The 15526-nt window shown below is 33.3% G+C and overlaps 1 protein-coding gene across 1 annotated transcript in view; it reads right to left on the reverse strand.

Annotated features, from left to right (window-relative positions):
* The window catches only part of LOC149771582 (von Willebrand factor D and EGF domain-containing protein-like), a 37964-nt gene extending 23297 nt beyond the window's left edge, over positions 1-14667 (reverse strand). The window contains exons 1-10 of the mRNA XM_089948298.1: positions 14529-14667; positions 11180-11350; positions 10546-10668; positions 9468-9578; positions 6648-6941; positions 4796-5089; positions 2924-3217; positions 1246-1539; positions 739-992; positions 103-174 (exon numbers count right to left, since the gene is read on the reverse strand). Of these exons, the coding sequence (XP_089804424.1) occupies positions 103-174; positions 739-992; positions 1246-1539; positions 2924-3217; positions 4796-5089; positions 6648-6941; positions 9468-9578; positions 10546-10668; positions 11180-11350; positions 14529-14586 (1965 nt within the window). The 5' untranslated portion in view covers positions 14587-14667. The remainder of the gene's footprint in view (positions 1-102; positions 175-738; positions 993-1245; positions 1540-2923; positions 3218-4795; positions 5090-6647; positions 6942-9467; positions 9579-10545; positions 10669-11179; positions 11351-14528) is intronic.
* Positions 14668-15526: the final 859 nt, after the last annotated feature.

Below are 15526 nucleotides of genomic sequence, written 5' to 3' on the forward strand. Positions count from 1 at the left end.
TGCATGTGCCCTCAACAGTGTCTCGCGTGTTACCTGTTACAATAAAAGAGTAACTAAAATAAAGACAAGTAAATGTGCAAATGATGCAACAAATAGCATTACCTTAATTCCAGCGAAGTAAGGTTCACTTGGCACAGTGATGTTAAGTTTCTTTGCCGAGACCGTACATAAGAGCTGAAATGATAATTATTTAATGGATCTCCAAATTATTTCTCACAATAAACCCGGTCTGTCTCTAATCTGTGAAGATCATTTAGACACAACTAAACAAATTTAATTCAAGGCGCAACGTTAAATAACTGTTGAGTTGAACAGCAGAGAAGCCGCACTTTCATGTCTAAAAACACTGCAAGACAGAAATCATTAGCATATTTTGCTTTTTTGGGCATGATAAAGAGTTACAAATTATATCAGGCAGATAAAAAGGGTATCATGCAATTTCATGTTTATTTTAATTAGGTATAAATCTGAGACGACATGGTGGAGGTTCTTAACCATGCGCTATGTTTCGATTATAGTATAATTTTGATGTTAAACATTAAATTAGGTATCGCCTTTTCAAAGTTTAACATCGCTCTCATTATTGCTCGTGGAACGCAATTTGCATTTAATCTTCAAGACTTAATCGAGAAAAAATTCGGATATTAGTTCTAATATATTAAGATTTAAATTATATTCATGAACTGATGTCATAAAGTAAGTCTCCGAGATAATGTTCACGATTACCAGATTTATTACCGTTATTCCTAGTGCTATGTTTGTTTCAGCCAGGAGTGTAAATGATCTAAAATTCTTCCTGGAGGTATACTGGAGCTGTCTGGAGGATCTTAGTTGAGACTCTTTATTTATCCGGTCCCTGTACCACATCACTGTATATAGCACTGTGGGATCTGATGACGGCTGAAAGTCGCAATAGAACACCAACTGATTTCTGCCGTTTGTAAGGCGCTCAATCTCGGGTTGTACCACTGGTCTCGATATAGGACCCGTAACTGAAATTAACAGCAATTCCATTTTATGGAGAAAAATCAATACGATTTATAATGTGAGAAAAACCATCTTAATATTACTAATAGGTACATTTCACTGTCCTCCTAATAAAATACTAATCCACATTCCATGAAAATTACTTTATGTTAGAAAACGTTTTCATTAGTTTATAGAACTCCAAGATGAAGGTGAATTTTGTGCGTCAAATATAGAGTAATTATATGACTTGTGATATTGTCTTATAAACATGTTTACCATAGCATATATTATTCTTGACGACAGTCTCACTTCTGCCGGCCCCTTTATCAGCGCCAATTATAACGATAACTTGGAAGTTGAAGCAGGTACCAGGCAGGTCCAAAGTTGTAAAGTTGTGTGCAACAGTTGTCTCATTGGAGGGAAATGTCCCATTCTGTATTGAATCGTTACCTCCGGTGACAGGTGTGGCAATTATTTCATAGGATGTTGCTTGTCCTTCGCCCTTTGTAATTGTCACTTGAATACTCTGAATGCTAACCGGAATGAAGGTAACGTTCGGTTTGGACGGATCTGCAAAAACAGGTACTCCGGTAATGCGTGTCCACAAACTTCAGACAAAGAGGTATTCTCGGGTGCTTATTTTCTTTAGGGCCTCGTAAAATTAAAACCATTGTTTGTGGGGTTTTTCTTTCTTCAAAATTAAGATTTAAAACAAAACCCATAAACATTATTAAAAATGGTTGCAGCAAAATGTGCTTTAAATGTTAAAGAATGAGTAAACATTATTTATAATTTGTTTGGATTTAAAAATATAGAAAGATTTTAAGGGTGGCATGTGCTACAAACGTGATTAATACTTATCAGGACTATTTGCAATTTATCAAAACTTCCGGTTAGAAATTAGATTAGTCGCATTGATTATATATTTTGATTTAACTGAACATTTCATTAACACTAGTTAATAAACGAAATTCATACGTTATAACATCATTCTGATAATGAAAAAATAATATAGAAAGGATATCATACTATTATTTTAGTTTCATGAATTTACTAAACTCATTCTTAAGCAGTGAAACTACATAACACATTTCAAGAGATAAAGAAGGAAATACGTAGCCCTCCTGTTTATTATTTAGGTAGTGTTATGCATATCTATATTATGACTGTTAATTTTCATGTTTATGGATTGTAAGGGTCGTTACAACTTAACTTTTTAAATGCCAATATTGTTCATGATTGTAAATGTGGATTCTAAGGTTAGGTGATTTTTGTAAACACATTCATAGTTTCATAGATAGTGAGATGTACTTTTATGGGAGCAAATATATTAATAAGTTAGCTCAGGTCATGGTTGGCTTCTAGAAACATCACAGCGACGTAGTTACCGATTGGCTGACTGCTAAAATACCTGACGTTGTTGACAATGTTTAGTTAATCCTCATTCTACTTATTTACACTGAGTCTCAGTTTTGACGTAAGGGATGCTTTACTGGAAATTAATTATTCCTATCCTTATCATCATCCACAGAAGAGACAAATGTGATCATTTGAGTGGATTATTTAATTGTTGCAATTTTTCATAGGGATTACAAAGTGCTCAGACTATTGGATTTAATAGCTGTTTCAGATTGAATGTGAATGACTTTAAATATATTCGATTGTATTATTTTGATACATTAAGATTATTGGAAGATCAGTGCAATACAATGAACGTCATTTGAGTTTCCACTGGAACTCTTTTGGAATATTCCATACTTCGGAATTTTGATATAACTTTTAGGTCCATTCCTGATTTCATTCACCAACTGTGCGTAATATTTTAATTTTTCACTTTCCATTTTAGATAGATAAATTATACTTTGAATTTTACAAAACTTGGTGGTTTTCAGTCTTTTCTGTTACTTAATTTAAGACCGTAAGGTCGCAGCAATATAGTAAAAGCTAAACATACCATAACATATACCGTCCACGGCGACAGGTTCACTTCTTTCAGCCCTAGTTCCATATCCACTGATTGCAAAGATTAGAAAATTAAAACATGTCCCAGGCTCGTGGTCACTAGTAAATACGTGTATTATTGTGTTCACATTTTGAGGAAACGTTCCGTTGTGAATAACCTCATTTTCTTGAAGAATTGGCGTACCGGTTATCTCGTAGCTGGTTGCTTGTCCGTCGACGATAGTAATCGTTACTCGAATATTGTGGGTGCCAGTCGAAACGAAACTAACCCGTGGTTTGGATGGAGCTGGAGGTACAATATACAATTATGATGCAGGTACTAGTAATCGACTCATTTTATAGAGGTATGGCATAAACTGGATCTTGGGTATTACAATGCAAAACTGACCAGTCCAGTATGATGTCTATTATAATACTTAACATCCGATACAATGTACTGGCTACAGCGATAATATTTTGTCTTCTTTGGATAATATGAGATCGTATATTTACTAAATTATTCCTGTTTCCAATTTTTGATATATTTTAAGAGGTCATTCCACTGATAACGTGTATAGACTTTTGTACTTCTTAACTAATAAATAGATAAATACTAGATGTATGTAAATTGCACTAACTTGACTTGAGAATTGTTTAAAAGCTGATTTTTTTTAATCCTATGTTACTCTTTGCAAGATATTATTTTGGACATTATGCTCTTTGCCATAAAGTTTACATTACTTAGAAGAACTCAGATATAGAAATCAGTTGCATGTGCATTAAACAAAAATGTAATTGCACGATCTTGAATACTGTTTAGTAACGCTAATTATTGTATATGTCATGGTGAGATATTGGAGTACATCAGTGGCAGGATAACGATATCACCACCTTGCCGGTACCACTTTTGTCGCTAAAGTGTCGATATAACTGATGGAAATACATGTTTACATTTAGGAAATATATCTGCAGTTTTGTGTGTTACACAGACGTGTATGTCCATATATACGCCTATTCATTTTTTCTTCTGCTTCTATTCCTTGCCTCCCTTCTTTCTTTCCCCCTTCATGTTCTTCCTCCTCATCAGGAGGTACAGTTCTAAAAATGTACACATTGTTTACATGAAAAAGGGCTCGAGATTAAATATGGAAACACGTTATGTAAGCAGAAATTTAACTGTCCTCCCAATCGTGTTTGAAAAAGGATGCATAAATCAAGCTTGGATTAGTGTGGATTATAAACCGAAATTAAAAGACAATTAAAATGAGATACAGCGTTGTCATACCAAGCTAGACTGCATGCTTGCAAAGGTCAAACAAAATTGATTGCACATTTGAATCTAGAAATAAACAAAATGAGTAAGAAAAATCCTTACAACTAAACGCAGAATCATTAAAATATAGTGTTTAAAGATATTAAGCTCTGATGTCTGTCAGATAAAATCACTCCGTAACGCTACCCGATCCCATCATTATCAATCATCGCATAATATATTTAAAAATATAAAAATGGTTTCATATTCGTTAAAATAGTAAGTATTTTTTTTAAATTGAAGCATGATTTGTTCAAATGAAATTTGTAAAACATCATTTTTCCAAAATTATAGTAAAATTTTATGAACTTCTTTTATATATGCAAAAATTGATCGCATAGGCAGAGGATGGAGAAACTAAATACATATAAACGGCATGTACCTTTAAAAATATATAATAAAAATGAAATCTAAGTTTTTGAGTAGATGTACAGCAATATATCATTCCTGAAGTGAAAGCATTTGGTGTTGAAACTCATGGCATCGCCGCTCGTGACAATACTATATTTCCCCCGCACCCGTGAAATATTTCCGTATATCCACTCAAACAATGTAGATTTGTTTTCTATTTACTATAGCATATATCACTCCTGGTTAGGGCCTCACTTCTACCGGCCCCTTTTCCAGCGCCACTTATGGCTATGAATCGGAAGTTGAAACAGGTTCCAGGCAAATCCGAAGTGGTAAAGTTGTGAACAACAGAGGTCTCATTGGCGAGAAATGTCCCATTCTGTTTTGACTCGTTCCCTCCTGAGACTGGTGTGCCAATTATTTCATAGGATGTTGCTTGTCCATCACCCTTTGTAATCGTCACTTCAATGCTCCGAATCCTCCCCATAACAAAGGTGACATTTGGTTTGGACGGATCTGCAAACGACGGTAATGAGATTAAAATTATTTAGAAACCGCAGACTAGGACAAATTCTCTTGTGTTTGTTCTTTTTCGATTGAACGCTTATTACACTGTCGGTATTTACTTGAGAAACACAAAAAACGAAAGGAAAAATAACATATTTTATGTTTATCATTATTTCGATTTAAATTATCAAGCGCTCCTGACCCACCGTTTCCTAGAGTGCAAATGCTGGAGTAGGTCCAGGCGTATTCTTGGATTTAATGTTTTGTATTGTTTTTGCCTCTATGAAATCCGTTCTCAACTATAGAGATTCATTGGCTCTGAGAACTGAGATACACTGTATTTCCTAAAAAATCGAATACGCAGGATCCTTTGACATGATAATCGAGATGCCTCATGAACTTGTTGGAGGTCTTGCTACATCAGTTTTGGATGGAGCCGATTTAAAATATTTACTCACCTGACCCACTGTTTGCTAGATTGCTAATGTTGAATAAGCAGGTCCAGGCTTATCGTATCCCGTACGAACCTATGGGTGTTAGCAGCATTATAGTTTTCTTCTATATTTGTATTGCTTATTGCTTGACATGAAGTTCTTACAAGTTCCTCAAATAGTTAATGAAATCGTAATCAGTAAAACCATGCGTGACGCACATATGGCTTAGTACAATCAAACTAGTTTGAAAAGAATATACAGACATTTTAAAATAAATACAACAAAACATATATTTTTCTAAGTATAACAGAGGTATGCATTTTGCCTAGAAGCAAAGTAAGTAGTGATATACATTAGTTCTTAAGGAATAAATTATATATATATATATATATATATATATATATATATATATATATATATATATATATATATATATATATATATATATATATTCAGGTTATATCAGTTTGTAAATTTGCATCCACGTCGTAAGAACATTTTCATGATGTTTCAAAACTACTGTTTCCAAACTGTTTAAGTGTATCCAGTCAATACAGGAAAGAAAGTCAATGAATGCTCACATTTCAGACTTTGACCTTTGAAAAAAGGAATGTACATTCATGTACGTTATTATGACCCAGGAACATAATGAACCGTAGTTAATTTGTCAAGATATTGTGAGACCATGACAAACGTTGATCTAAAATCAATCAAATTAATGATCAAAAGTGAACTATCACTGCAACTTTCGGACACAAAATTTTGACTTGTTTGTTTTGCTCATTGTTATGGAGCGAAAGAAAAGAGTAAGTCACGAGTATATTAAACGTTATGTAGTCAGAAGAAGCCCGTGTCCTTAGGTTTTGTTTCTTTTGTGTACTCAGATTTTTTTATATATACTTAGGCGATTCCTCGAAGAAGCTAATTCATCCTTCTGTAGGATATCATTCTCTTCAAGGTATTTCAATTCAGCGTTGTTTATATATATATATATATATATATATATATATATATATATATATATATATATATATATATATATATATATATATATATATATATATATATATATATATATATATATTAAAGCATAAAATCCTTTCTTGCTTAGCTTAGTTTAGATCAAAACTTACCAAAGCAAACACCATCCGTCGTGGTTGCATCACTGGTGCAAGCACCTTCTCCAGAGTCACTGACCGCGTGAATCGTAAAATTAAAGCATGTACCGGGTTGATCTGCTGTGTTAAAATTATACGTTGTCATGTTTTCTCTAGAAGGGAATGTGACATTATGAACATATTTCTCGCCTCCCGAAATAGATGTCCCAACAATTTGGTACCTTGTTACTAGTCCCTCCTTGCTTGTCATATTGATATAAATACTTTGCGTGGTTTTTGGTAGGAATGTGACACTAGGCTGACTTGGACCTATAAATAATGAGATGACGCTGTTTGTATTTTCAGTTTTGGTTTTCATCATATTAGTGTTAGTTACTAGCATGCCAATATCTATTCAGGATGCAAAACCGCAGTCTTGTAACATTAATGCCCAACGTTGTCTTTGATCTGCTGGTATAAATATTTTCTATAACATTTCATCTTAGATTGAAATAGGAGCCGTACTGTGCAGTATTATCTAACTTCGGATGTTAATGTACGGATTAGCTACTCAATATAAGTACTCCTGTCTTCCAGGCGCGATTCAGCGTGGTTTGTTCTACACTAAGACCATGATTATGATATAAAAAAATTCTCTTAACTTCGCCTGCATGATTTTACTTGAATGCCAATATGTAACAAACAAAAGGACGACCTCCACCGTTTAAACTTGACCATGCTTACAAAAATAAACAAAAAGTTCCAAAAACCTACAAAGAAAACAAAGAAAGAAAGAAAATTATATATAATATAAACATGCATAAAACTTATAATGAATTACCACTGCAGCATTTGGTTTGTAAGCCCTTCCGACATAACATAAATCCAAATCTAACCAAAACAAAGACCCATACAAGAAAGATCACACGGTCGCAGCCAATCAGTATATTAAAAAACAGATTTCATTGGCCTATTTTGATCAGTCAACGTTACAATAAGTGAAATGAGAAAAAAGAAAGAAAGACAAAATTAGCTGCAAACATTTATGCAACTATAGGATAAACATTATCATATTCGGTCAAACGCTGAAAATTATTCATCTTGTTCATAAATTTAACCTAAAATCATCCATTTGAAAACTCCTGTGGGCATAAGTGTGACAACTAACAAAAGAATGTACACACCGTTGCATTCATCTCGACGAGGTTTTGTTATTTTGGTTATATCGCATGACTACTGTATCAAAATCACATGAAAAGTTTAGGCATGCCACTATAACGTCCCAACTACGTTTTTGTTTCTTAGGGTAAATTCAAAATCACTGTTTGCATCCAGCTTCGTTAGTTTCATATCTCACTCCGCAGATTTGCAAAATAGTTTCGTTCCTTATGGCAAGAAGGTGGGATGAATTTTACTGAAATTGTGTAATATATTTTATTATTTATAAAATGTGGATAAAACAGGACCCATGCATTATTATTTTTCTCGTGGTTTTCTTATTTACGGTTTGGCCCATAACTCGACACTTAACCCAAACAAAGAAAGAGCAGAAACAGACGATCCCAAACGAGTAAAGAATACATACCGACTTTATGAAACGAGGTGAATAATTTCCATATTCTGCGAACCTTATCTAGCAAAAGCTGGAAATGTTGCTACGAGTGTCATACATTTAGTCTTAAATCTGTGTCCAATTGAGATTCAGTTTATCACAAAGTTTTATAATTGTGGAAACAGTTTGGATAGAACGGAAAGCAGATGATTTTCATCATTTCCTAAAGTTTTGGGTTAGATGCTTTACCGTTCAATTCTTGCACGTGAAAGTGTAATTCCTAGTTCGACTTGATTCAATATGCAGAATTTGATAACCAGCAACAATTGAAAGTAATTTTTTTTAATGCAAATTATAATTAAAAATTGAATTGTCTTTAAAAATCAATCGATTATGTGACACATATAGGGCCAGGTCAGTCATTGTTAACCTGTGTCTGCAGGTACACAACTGTGAACTGTTTTTCTCAGCAGTTGTAAAGGTTATCTCTTTCCCAATCTGTCATTGAAATGTATTGATAGTGAAAACAATATATTGAATACCTTATAACAAGGATTCTATACGAACAATTTTATTCATATCTATTTCAATCTATATTCAGTAACAATATGATTAGGTGTTAAGCATATTAATTTATATTGTTTGCCTAACTTTCGTCCATGATTGTAATTTGTAGACATTATGTTTACGTAGAAGTCATTCAAGCTCATTTTCGTTTGCAGTTGGACAGATTGTTTCCGTCGAAATTTCACATTCTTTTACCTCATATGTCAAGTGACGATTAATATAAATAGGGATTTGATAAACAAATATGTCATTCCTGTTTTGATTCAGTAGAATTCTTTATTTAAAATATTCAATGGAATTACTAAGGTGCTAATTGATTTTTAACTTAAGACTCTAGTTTGGATTGTTCAGAATTCACTCAAAGACTTTTTAGATTGCATCATTATGATATATCATAACATTCAAGACTGTTGGAATTAATTCGGAGAATTCTGTAGTTTTGTACATGTGATAGAAACTTAAATTGAGGATTATTTTGGGATTTAATTCACAATAATGTAAGCAGTTAAGAGTCTCTTGAATTTTCACTTTGCATTGTGAAGCAATAAATAGAATTGTTGATTTTACTTAAATTGTTGATTTAAAGTCTTTCTGATATATATTTTAAGACCTAACGTGGTAAGAATGGAAGAAGTAAGCTATATATAGTTTTAGATTGTAGTCCCAAAATATAACTTGTTGTAGACAGATACTCCGCAAATATTAGAAGCTATTCTCATCGTTAATTGGATACTTACGTATATTCTCGCACATATACCCTATCAAACTTGTACACGCCAAGTCGTTCCATGTTCCGCGAGGATATAATTCTGCACAGTTCTCTCCATGCGCAGTATTATCGGGCTGAGCTTGAAACGGCAGAAAGCATATAAAAAGTCCCAAGCTACAATTCAGAATTAATGCGGTCCTCTATCTTATTCTAAATATACACAAAACTACGACTGAGAGTAAATGTACTGAATTCATTAATGCGGTCCTCTATCTCATTCTAAATATACACAAAACTACGACTGAGAATAAATGTACTGAATTCATTTATAATTTAAAATTAATAAAATATCAGTCACATTTTTGGTAAAATTAGTTTGTAAATAAATTTTGCCTTGCAACATTTAAGCTTCGTTTCAGTGTAAAGCATATCTAAAACCAACTATGTCATCAGGGTTGATGATCGTAATTTCCTGATTGTTGTTTATGATGTTTTATCGTCTCCATCTTTGTTCCGACACTAAAATTTAACTCAAGACTACTTACATAAAACTCGCCTAAACATTTCTGGGACACCAAAAGTACATTCTATCTAAATACGCGTGAGAGGTTTTCAGTGCATAGCAGCCTCAGTGTAGCGCTCAAGAATGCGATATTCCCTAATTTCCGCATCATGAAACGCACGCACACACGCAGCCATATATATATATATATATATATATATATATATATATATATATATATATATATATATATATATATATATATATATATATATATATAATGTGGCTGCTCAGGAAATGTCTTATTCGTGCTCATTGGATATTTTCCTTATTGAAAGTCTGATTTTCCATATTGCATGTTTGCAGAACGCAAAAAAGTGTGTAATTATGATAAAGTCATATTACTACAAGACATTCAATTTGAAACAAAATGCGGTAATATCATTTGTCTAAATCATCAGACTCTATTAAAAATATCCATGCATGTGGTACAAATTTTTATTGAGTAAACATTAACTGAAATGTACAAAATATATGTTGAGTAGAAAAGGTAGTACTTCAACTTAAAGAAACTTAAATAAATTGCATTCAATGATGTTTATACTTGGTTGCCAGTTAGTAAATGAGAATTTCTCTCCGTTAATCCATGCACGTTGCTCCAACGGATGCAAAGTATCTGCCCCTAGCCATAGTCCCTCCACTGAGAAGGATTTAGAATGCATTTGGCCTGCAATGGTAAATGGTTGTTAATCAAAGGCTTACGCGGCATTGTAGGGATAAATATCGACATCACGAGGTTGAAATTAGATCGGAATAAAACATTCTCACTTCAACAGACCATTTTGGCCACACCAAGAGCCGAAAGGAACGGAGCTGTATCTATAAGGGAATAGGCTGTAAACCTTTACGGGAATGTTCGAAAAAACAACATTCTTTCACTGTAACTTAGACAATTTAAATCCGACATCGAAAATAATTAAATATAAAGCATTTTTACATTTTACTTTATTCAAAATATAGATTCATTTTTATGATAACTCTTCAATGATTGGCAAATTTCAAAACCTCTGTTGAATTCCGTTAAACATTCTTATAAATTAATTCTCAATTCTTGCCAAGAAATACATATTGCTAATAAATCATATTCCTGTCATAATGAAGGGTGGAAGGAAACAGCATTGTAGTATAAAACAAGAAACAAGGTACCGACGTAATAGTTAGGATAAAATGTCACGTACCTTGTATAAATTGCTGTTCCTCTGCAGATTCGATGACGGTGAGCATGCCACCATCGTCCCTGCAGATGTTGAATGCCTGGGGCCATGTGGTAGGTTTATCGACTATTTGGTAGCAATGTCCTGTAGCTTCATTTTTGATCCATCGCTCAGCCTGTCCTGATCTCAAAGTTACTAGATAATAATAATAACAAAAATAAAATAAATAAATAAATAAATAATAAATAAATAAATAAATATCGACGCTTGCAATCCATCCTGTCCTAACAAAAGGTCTGTCTCAAAGTTTCTGATCATTACGATCAGAAAGTGATTAAGCGTTGGTTCCTCTTGCGTTGACATCTGAATCATGTTCTACAAGCATTTAGTGCGATCAGAAACAGTGGTAATAGTGAGTCTCCTTAGAAGATATCCAGTTTGATCAAGACATCACCAAGCTGTTACGACATTATGTTCACAAACGTAAGTAAGAAAAAGAAGCAAAACCAAAACGTTTTGTAAAATTTAACAAATAATTTAATTATGAGAGTCATAAAATAAAAATGTGCGAAGATCTTACAGTATAATGAAGCTAATTCAAATTAGTTCTTATAAAGGTCGATGAAAGTCCAACGCGAATGAAAAGTCCCTTATAATTTTAAATACCGGAAATGTACTAGTCCTACAAGATTGGTGATGTTGTCAAGATGGCGTTGTCCGGAATTCTATCGAATAATTTATAACAGTTCCAGAATAATATTATAGTGCAAATAATAAGCACTTTCAATCACCACTGAACCGTCCAAACAAATGTTTATCCTCTAGACAAATACCAAAGTACAACATGAAACACGTCTGCAGACTTACATCAGGCACACATAAAGTGTGAATGACTCCAGAAATCGGAATGGATCTGAATGCTTAATTGTCTCCTTATATACACCCGATATTGCGACTTTACTTCACAATAAAGCACATTCGATAACATACGCTATTAATTTTTGATAAACTAAGCATATTCACATGATATCATGCAACCAAGGGTAAAGCACATAATTATTTTCTAAACTTCCATATCCCATTAGTCACTGAGAAACTACGCCACAGGCACCACTTTAAGTCTTATTAGTAAGATTATTATTATGAATTGTCGACATATACGTAAACATCTATTATAAATCCTGTGTCATACTATATTCAAATCAAGTAGGTAAGCCTGAGCTAAAGATATTCTGTAGTTAGTCATGAGTAACAATTTTATAAAATTAGATAAAATCATATACCAGGAGTTATAAAAGTATAGATATAGATGAAAAAGTATATTGTCTTAAATTGAAGAGGATGCACTAATTGGTCACATTATGGAAGCATGCGTATAAGAGTATGAAGCCAGTGCAGAAGCAAGGATCAGACAGTCACCTGATCAGTGTGACTACACAATACTCACGTAAAACTATCTACAGCCGTGAAAGCTAAGAACTGTTGGGAAAATACTCTCACCAAAAAGTAAAAATAACATTATCTTGTATGGTCGAAATACAGGGAATGACATTTCCAGCAACAAGAAAATCATGTGGTATTTTAACAGCTTGACTTGTCGGATAATACAACACAAGATATATAACTTAGCACGGTAGACAAATAGAAGAACATTACCTACATCATAGACTAATATTACGAAGGATCTCTCTTCTCTCTCGCAAAGAAGAAAGTAACGAAGTGTTCGAACTAGAGAACTTAGAAACGTCTAGAAAACGGGATCCATGCTAATTGGTTCAGTGGATTATTACAATACTAAATGGAAGATGCATGATTAAGCTATTTTTAAATATAAATCCATACTTGATATTGACATCAACACACCTTGCAAAGGCAATGATAGAAATGCGACGATGATTGTAATCTAAGACCAAGAACAGACAATACGACAGGAATCGAATATCACGAAGAGGACGCAATTTTTGTAACTTCTGAATAAAGTAGAAGGAAATAATAAAATGTATAATCTCAAAAGAGGCAAAACATACAAGCAAAGAAACGATATTATTAAAATTATTAAAAGCAAGTGGAACAGGAAAATAAAATAAGTGAAAACATTGATGTGATAGCACGTCCTCTTAGAGGATGGAGATGACGCTCAAGATCAAATAACGTTATTACATAATCAGAAAACAATAAACACAATTAATGAATTCTCACTCCGGACTTAGGAATCTCCATCGAGTGTACACATATGTAAGAAAACGAACATAAAACAACGATTATCAGTAACAAATGACCATTATTTGGAATGCAAAATGGAATATATACTGATCCTGTTTTCGAAACAGGGTCGTGAGAGGCTAATTATTATAATGAAATAGTGTCTGTTACACCAATGTTACTCATATAATGTCACACCCACTGCGTTATTTTGTTACTCATATAATGTCACACCCACTGCGTTATTTTGTTACTCATATAATGTCACATCCACTGCGTTATTTAGTTACTCATATAATGTCACATCCACTGCGTTATTTTGTTACTCATATAATGTCACACCCACTGCGTTATTTTGTTACTCATATAATGTCACACCCACTGCGTTATTTTACTTCGTAAACTGTACAATAAGGATGACCAGCGCTAAATGTTAAAACGTACCTCTAGTTCATATTACATTTTATATGGATTTCACTGTAAATGTAGAGATTATGCGAGGTATTATTTAACTTAATGCAAATATTAATCAACTTGAGTTTATTTCTTTTCCTGCTGACCAATGACATATGTTGTTCTTTTAATAGCAGGTAATGGAATGTTTGTGCCAGCAATGAGACCTATACAAGAATCATTCAATGGATAGACCATGTTAAAGAATGAAAAACTCCAAACGATTTATTGCAGGATTGGAAAATAATGTCCTGACATAGTGGTTTAGTATTCCCTATGAGGGATATAATTCCTTAATGAATGCGTTTTGAGTGTAAATTATAAATCACCATGTACCAGATTTTGAATGGTAGTGATTGTTTTTTTTTTAAAAATAATCTCCTTGCCAAGTTAAATGGCTGAATGCATCATAAAATATGTACAAAACGTGTCGATTATTGGGCGCGTAAAAAATCGATCACAGTGACCTTGTTTTGTGCGAATGGTTTTGGATATTCCTTTGAAGCATTTATATTATCAAAGTATATCAATAGAAAATTATTACGTCGGAGAAATAGATCTGAAGAAAAAGGTCGTTAACACTGTTGTGACATCAGTATTCTTAGTGTAAAGAACTTTGAAATCCTTCTATAATAATAGGTAGGATACAAAACCAAAGAAAAGTTCGGAACAGAACAATCGCAATACAATTACGTAAATACATACATTCAGTACTTACGCAGTACGCAGCTGGTGACACAAATCAATAAATCGTGTAAAAGCATCACCAGTTTCATTGCACAAAAATCGTGAATAACTAATCTGACTCAACTAAATACTATTTAAAACCTGCCGATATCCTGGATCGTGACCTACAATTTCCTACGTACTGATAGCTGGTAATGTCTATCTACGTAAGAGGGGAAACATTTATCTGATAGTATGTAACCTATGACATGGTAAATATGAATGACAACATTAAATATCACGAGGTCAAAACATTATGAAGCAATGGCAATAATAGTATCGAGGTCACTATTACACAATGTGACTACATGTTTGAAACTTTGATCTACATGATATGAAATATATGTCATGAACATTAATCGGCGCGTTTGATTTAACCGACACACACATGTTAACATTATATTCATTCGTTTCAAAATTGACAATGTAAACCTTATAATTGTCACTGAGTAGTCAATTGTAATATAATATAACATCGTACGCAATATAGAGTATTCAGCATTTGAAACCACTTTTCAAGGCCTTTCATATTTGAAGATGTAGCTCCATTTTACACGTTTCACTCTGCACATGTTGTGTCTCCTTTTTCCTTTCTTTTGCAATAACAAAAACTGAGATTGCAGACAATTTTCTTATTCTTCTGCATTCCTGCGTTGTATTTGTTTCAGTCAGTTAAAGTGGTCCTTTGCTACATGTCCATAATGCGGAATGTGGTGGAGTCTTATTTCCCTGGGTAAATATTTAGGACGCCTACTACATTCATGAGGTTTGTCATAGACAAGCAGTATTTCACAAAAAGGGCAGAAACAGGCAGAAACAAACAAAACAAGCATTGCATTTTATTTAAACTGGCATATAGTGTGCCTAAAACAGCAGTTCAGTTTTCCTTCAGCTTCCTTTGAACTCACATCTAGTGTACCATTAGGACTGTATTTGCTTTAAACATGATTTTAAACATAACGGTCTAGTTTCAATAGTTATTCTTCTTGC

The sequence above is a fragment of the Sinohyriopsis cumingii genome, unplaced genomic scaffold (assembly GCF_028554795.1).
Source record: "Sinohyriopsis cumingii isolate HCF-2022 unplaced genomic scaffold, ASM2855479v2 utg001752l, whole genome shotgun sequence".
NCBI lineage: Eukaryota > Metazoa > Mollusca > Bivalvia > Unionida > Unionidae > Sinohyriopsis > Sinohyriopsis cumingii.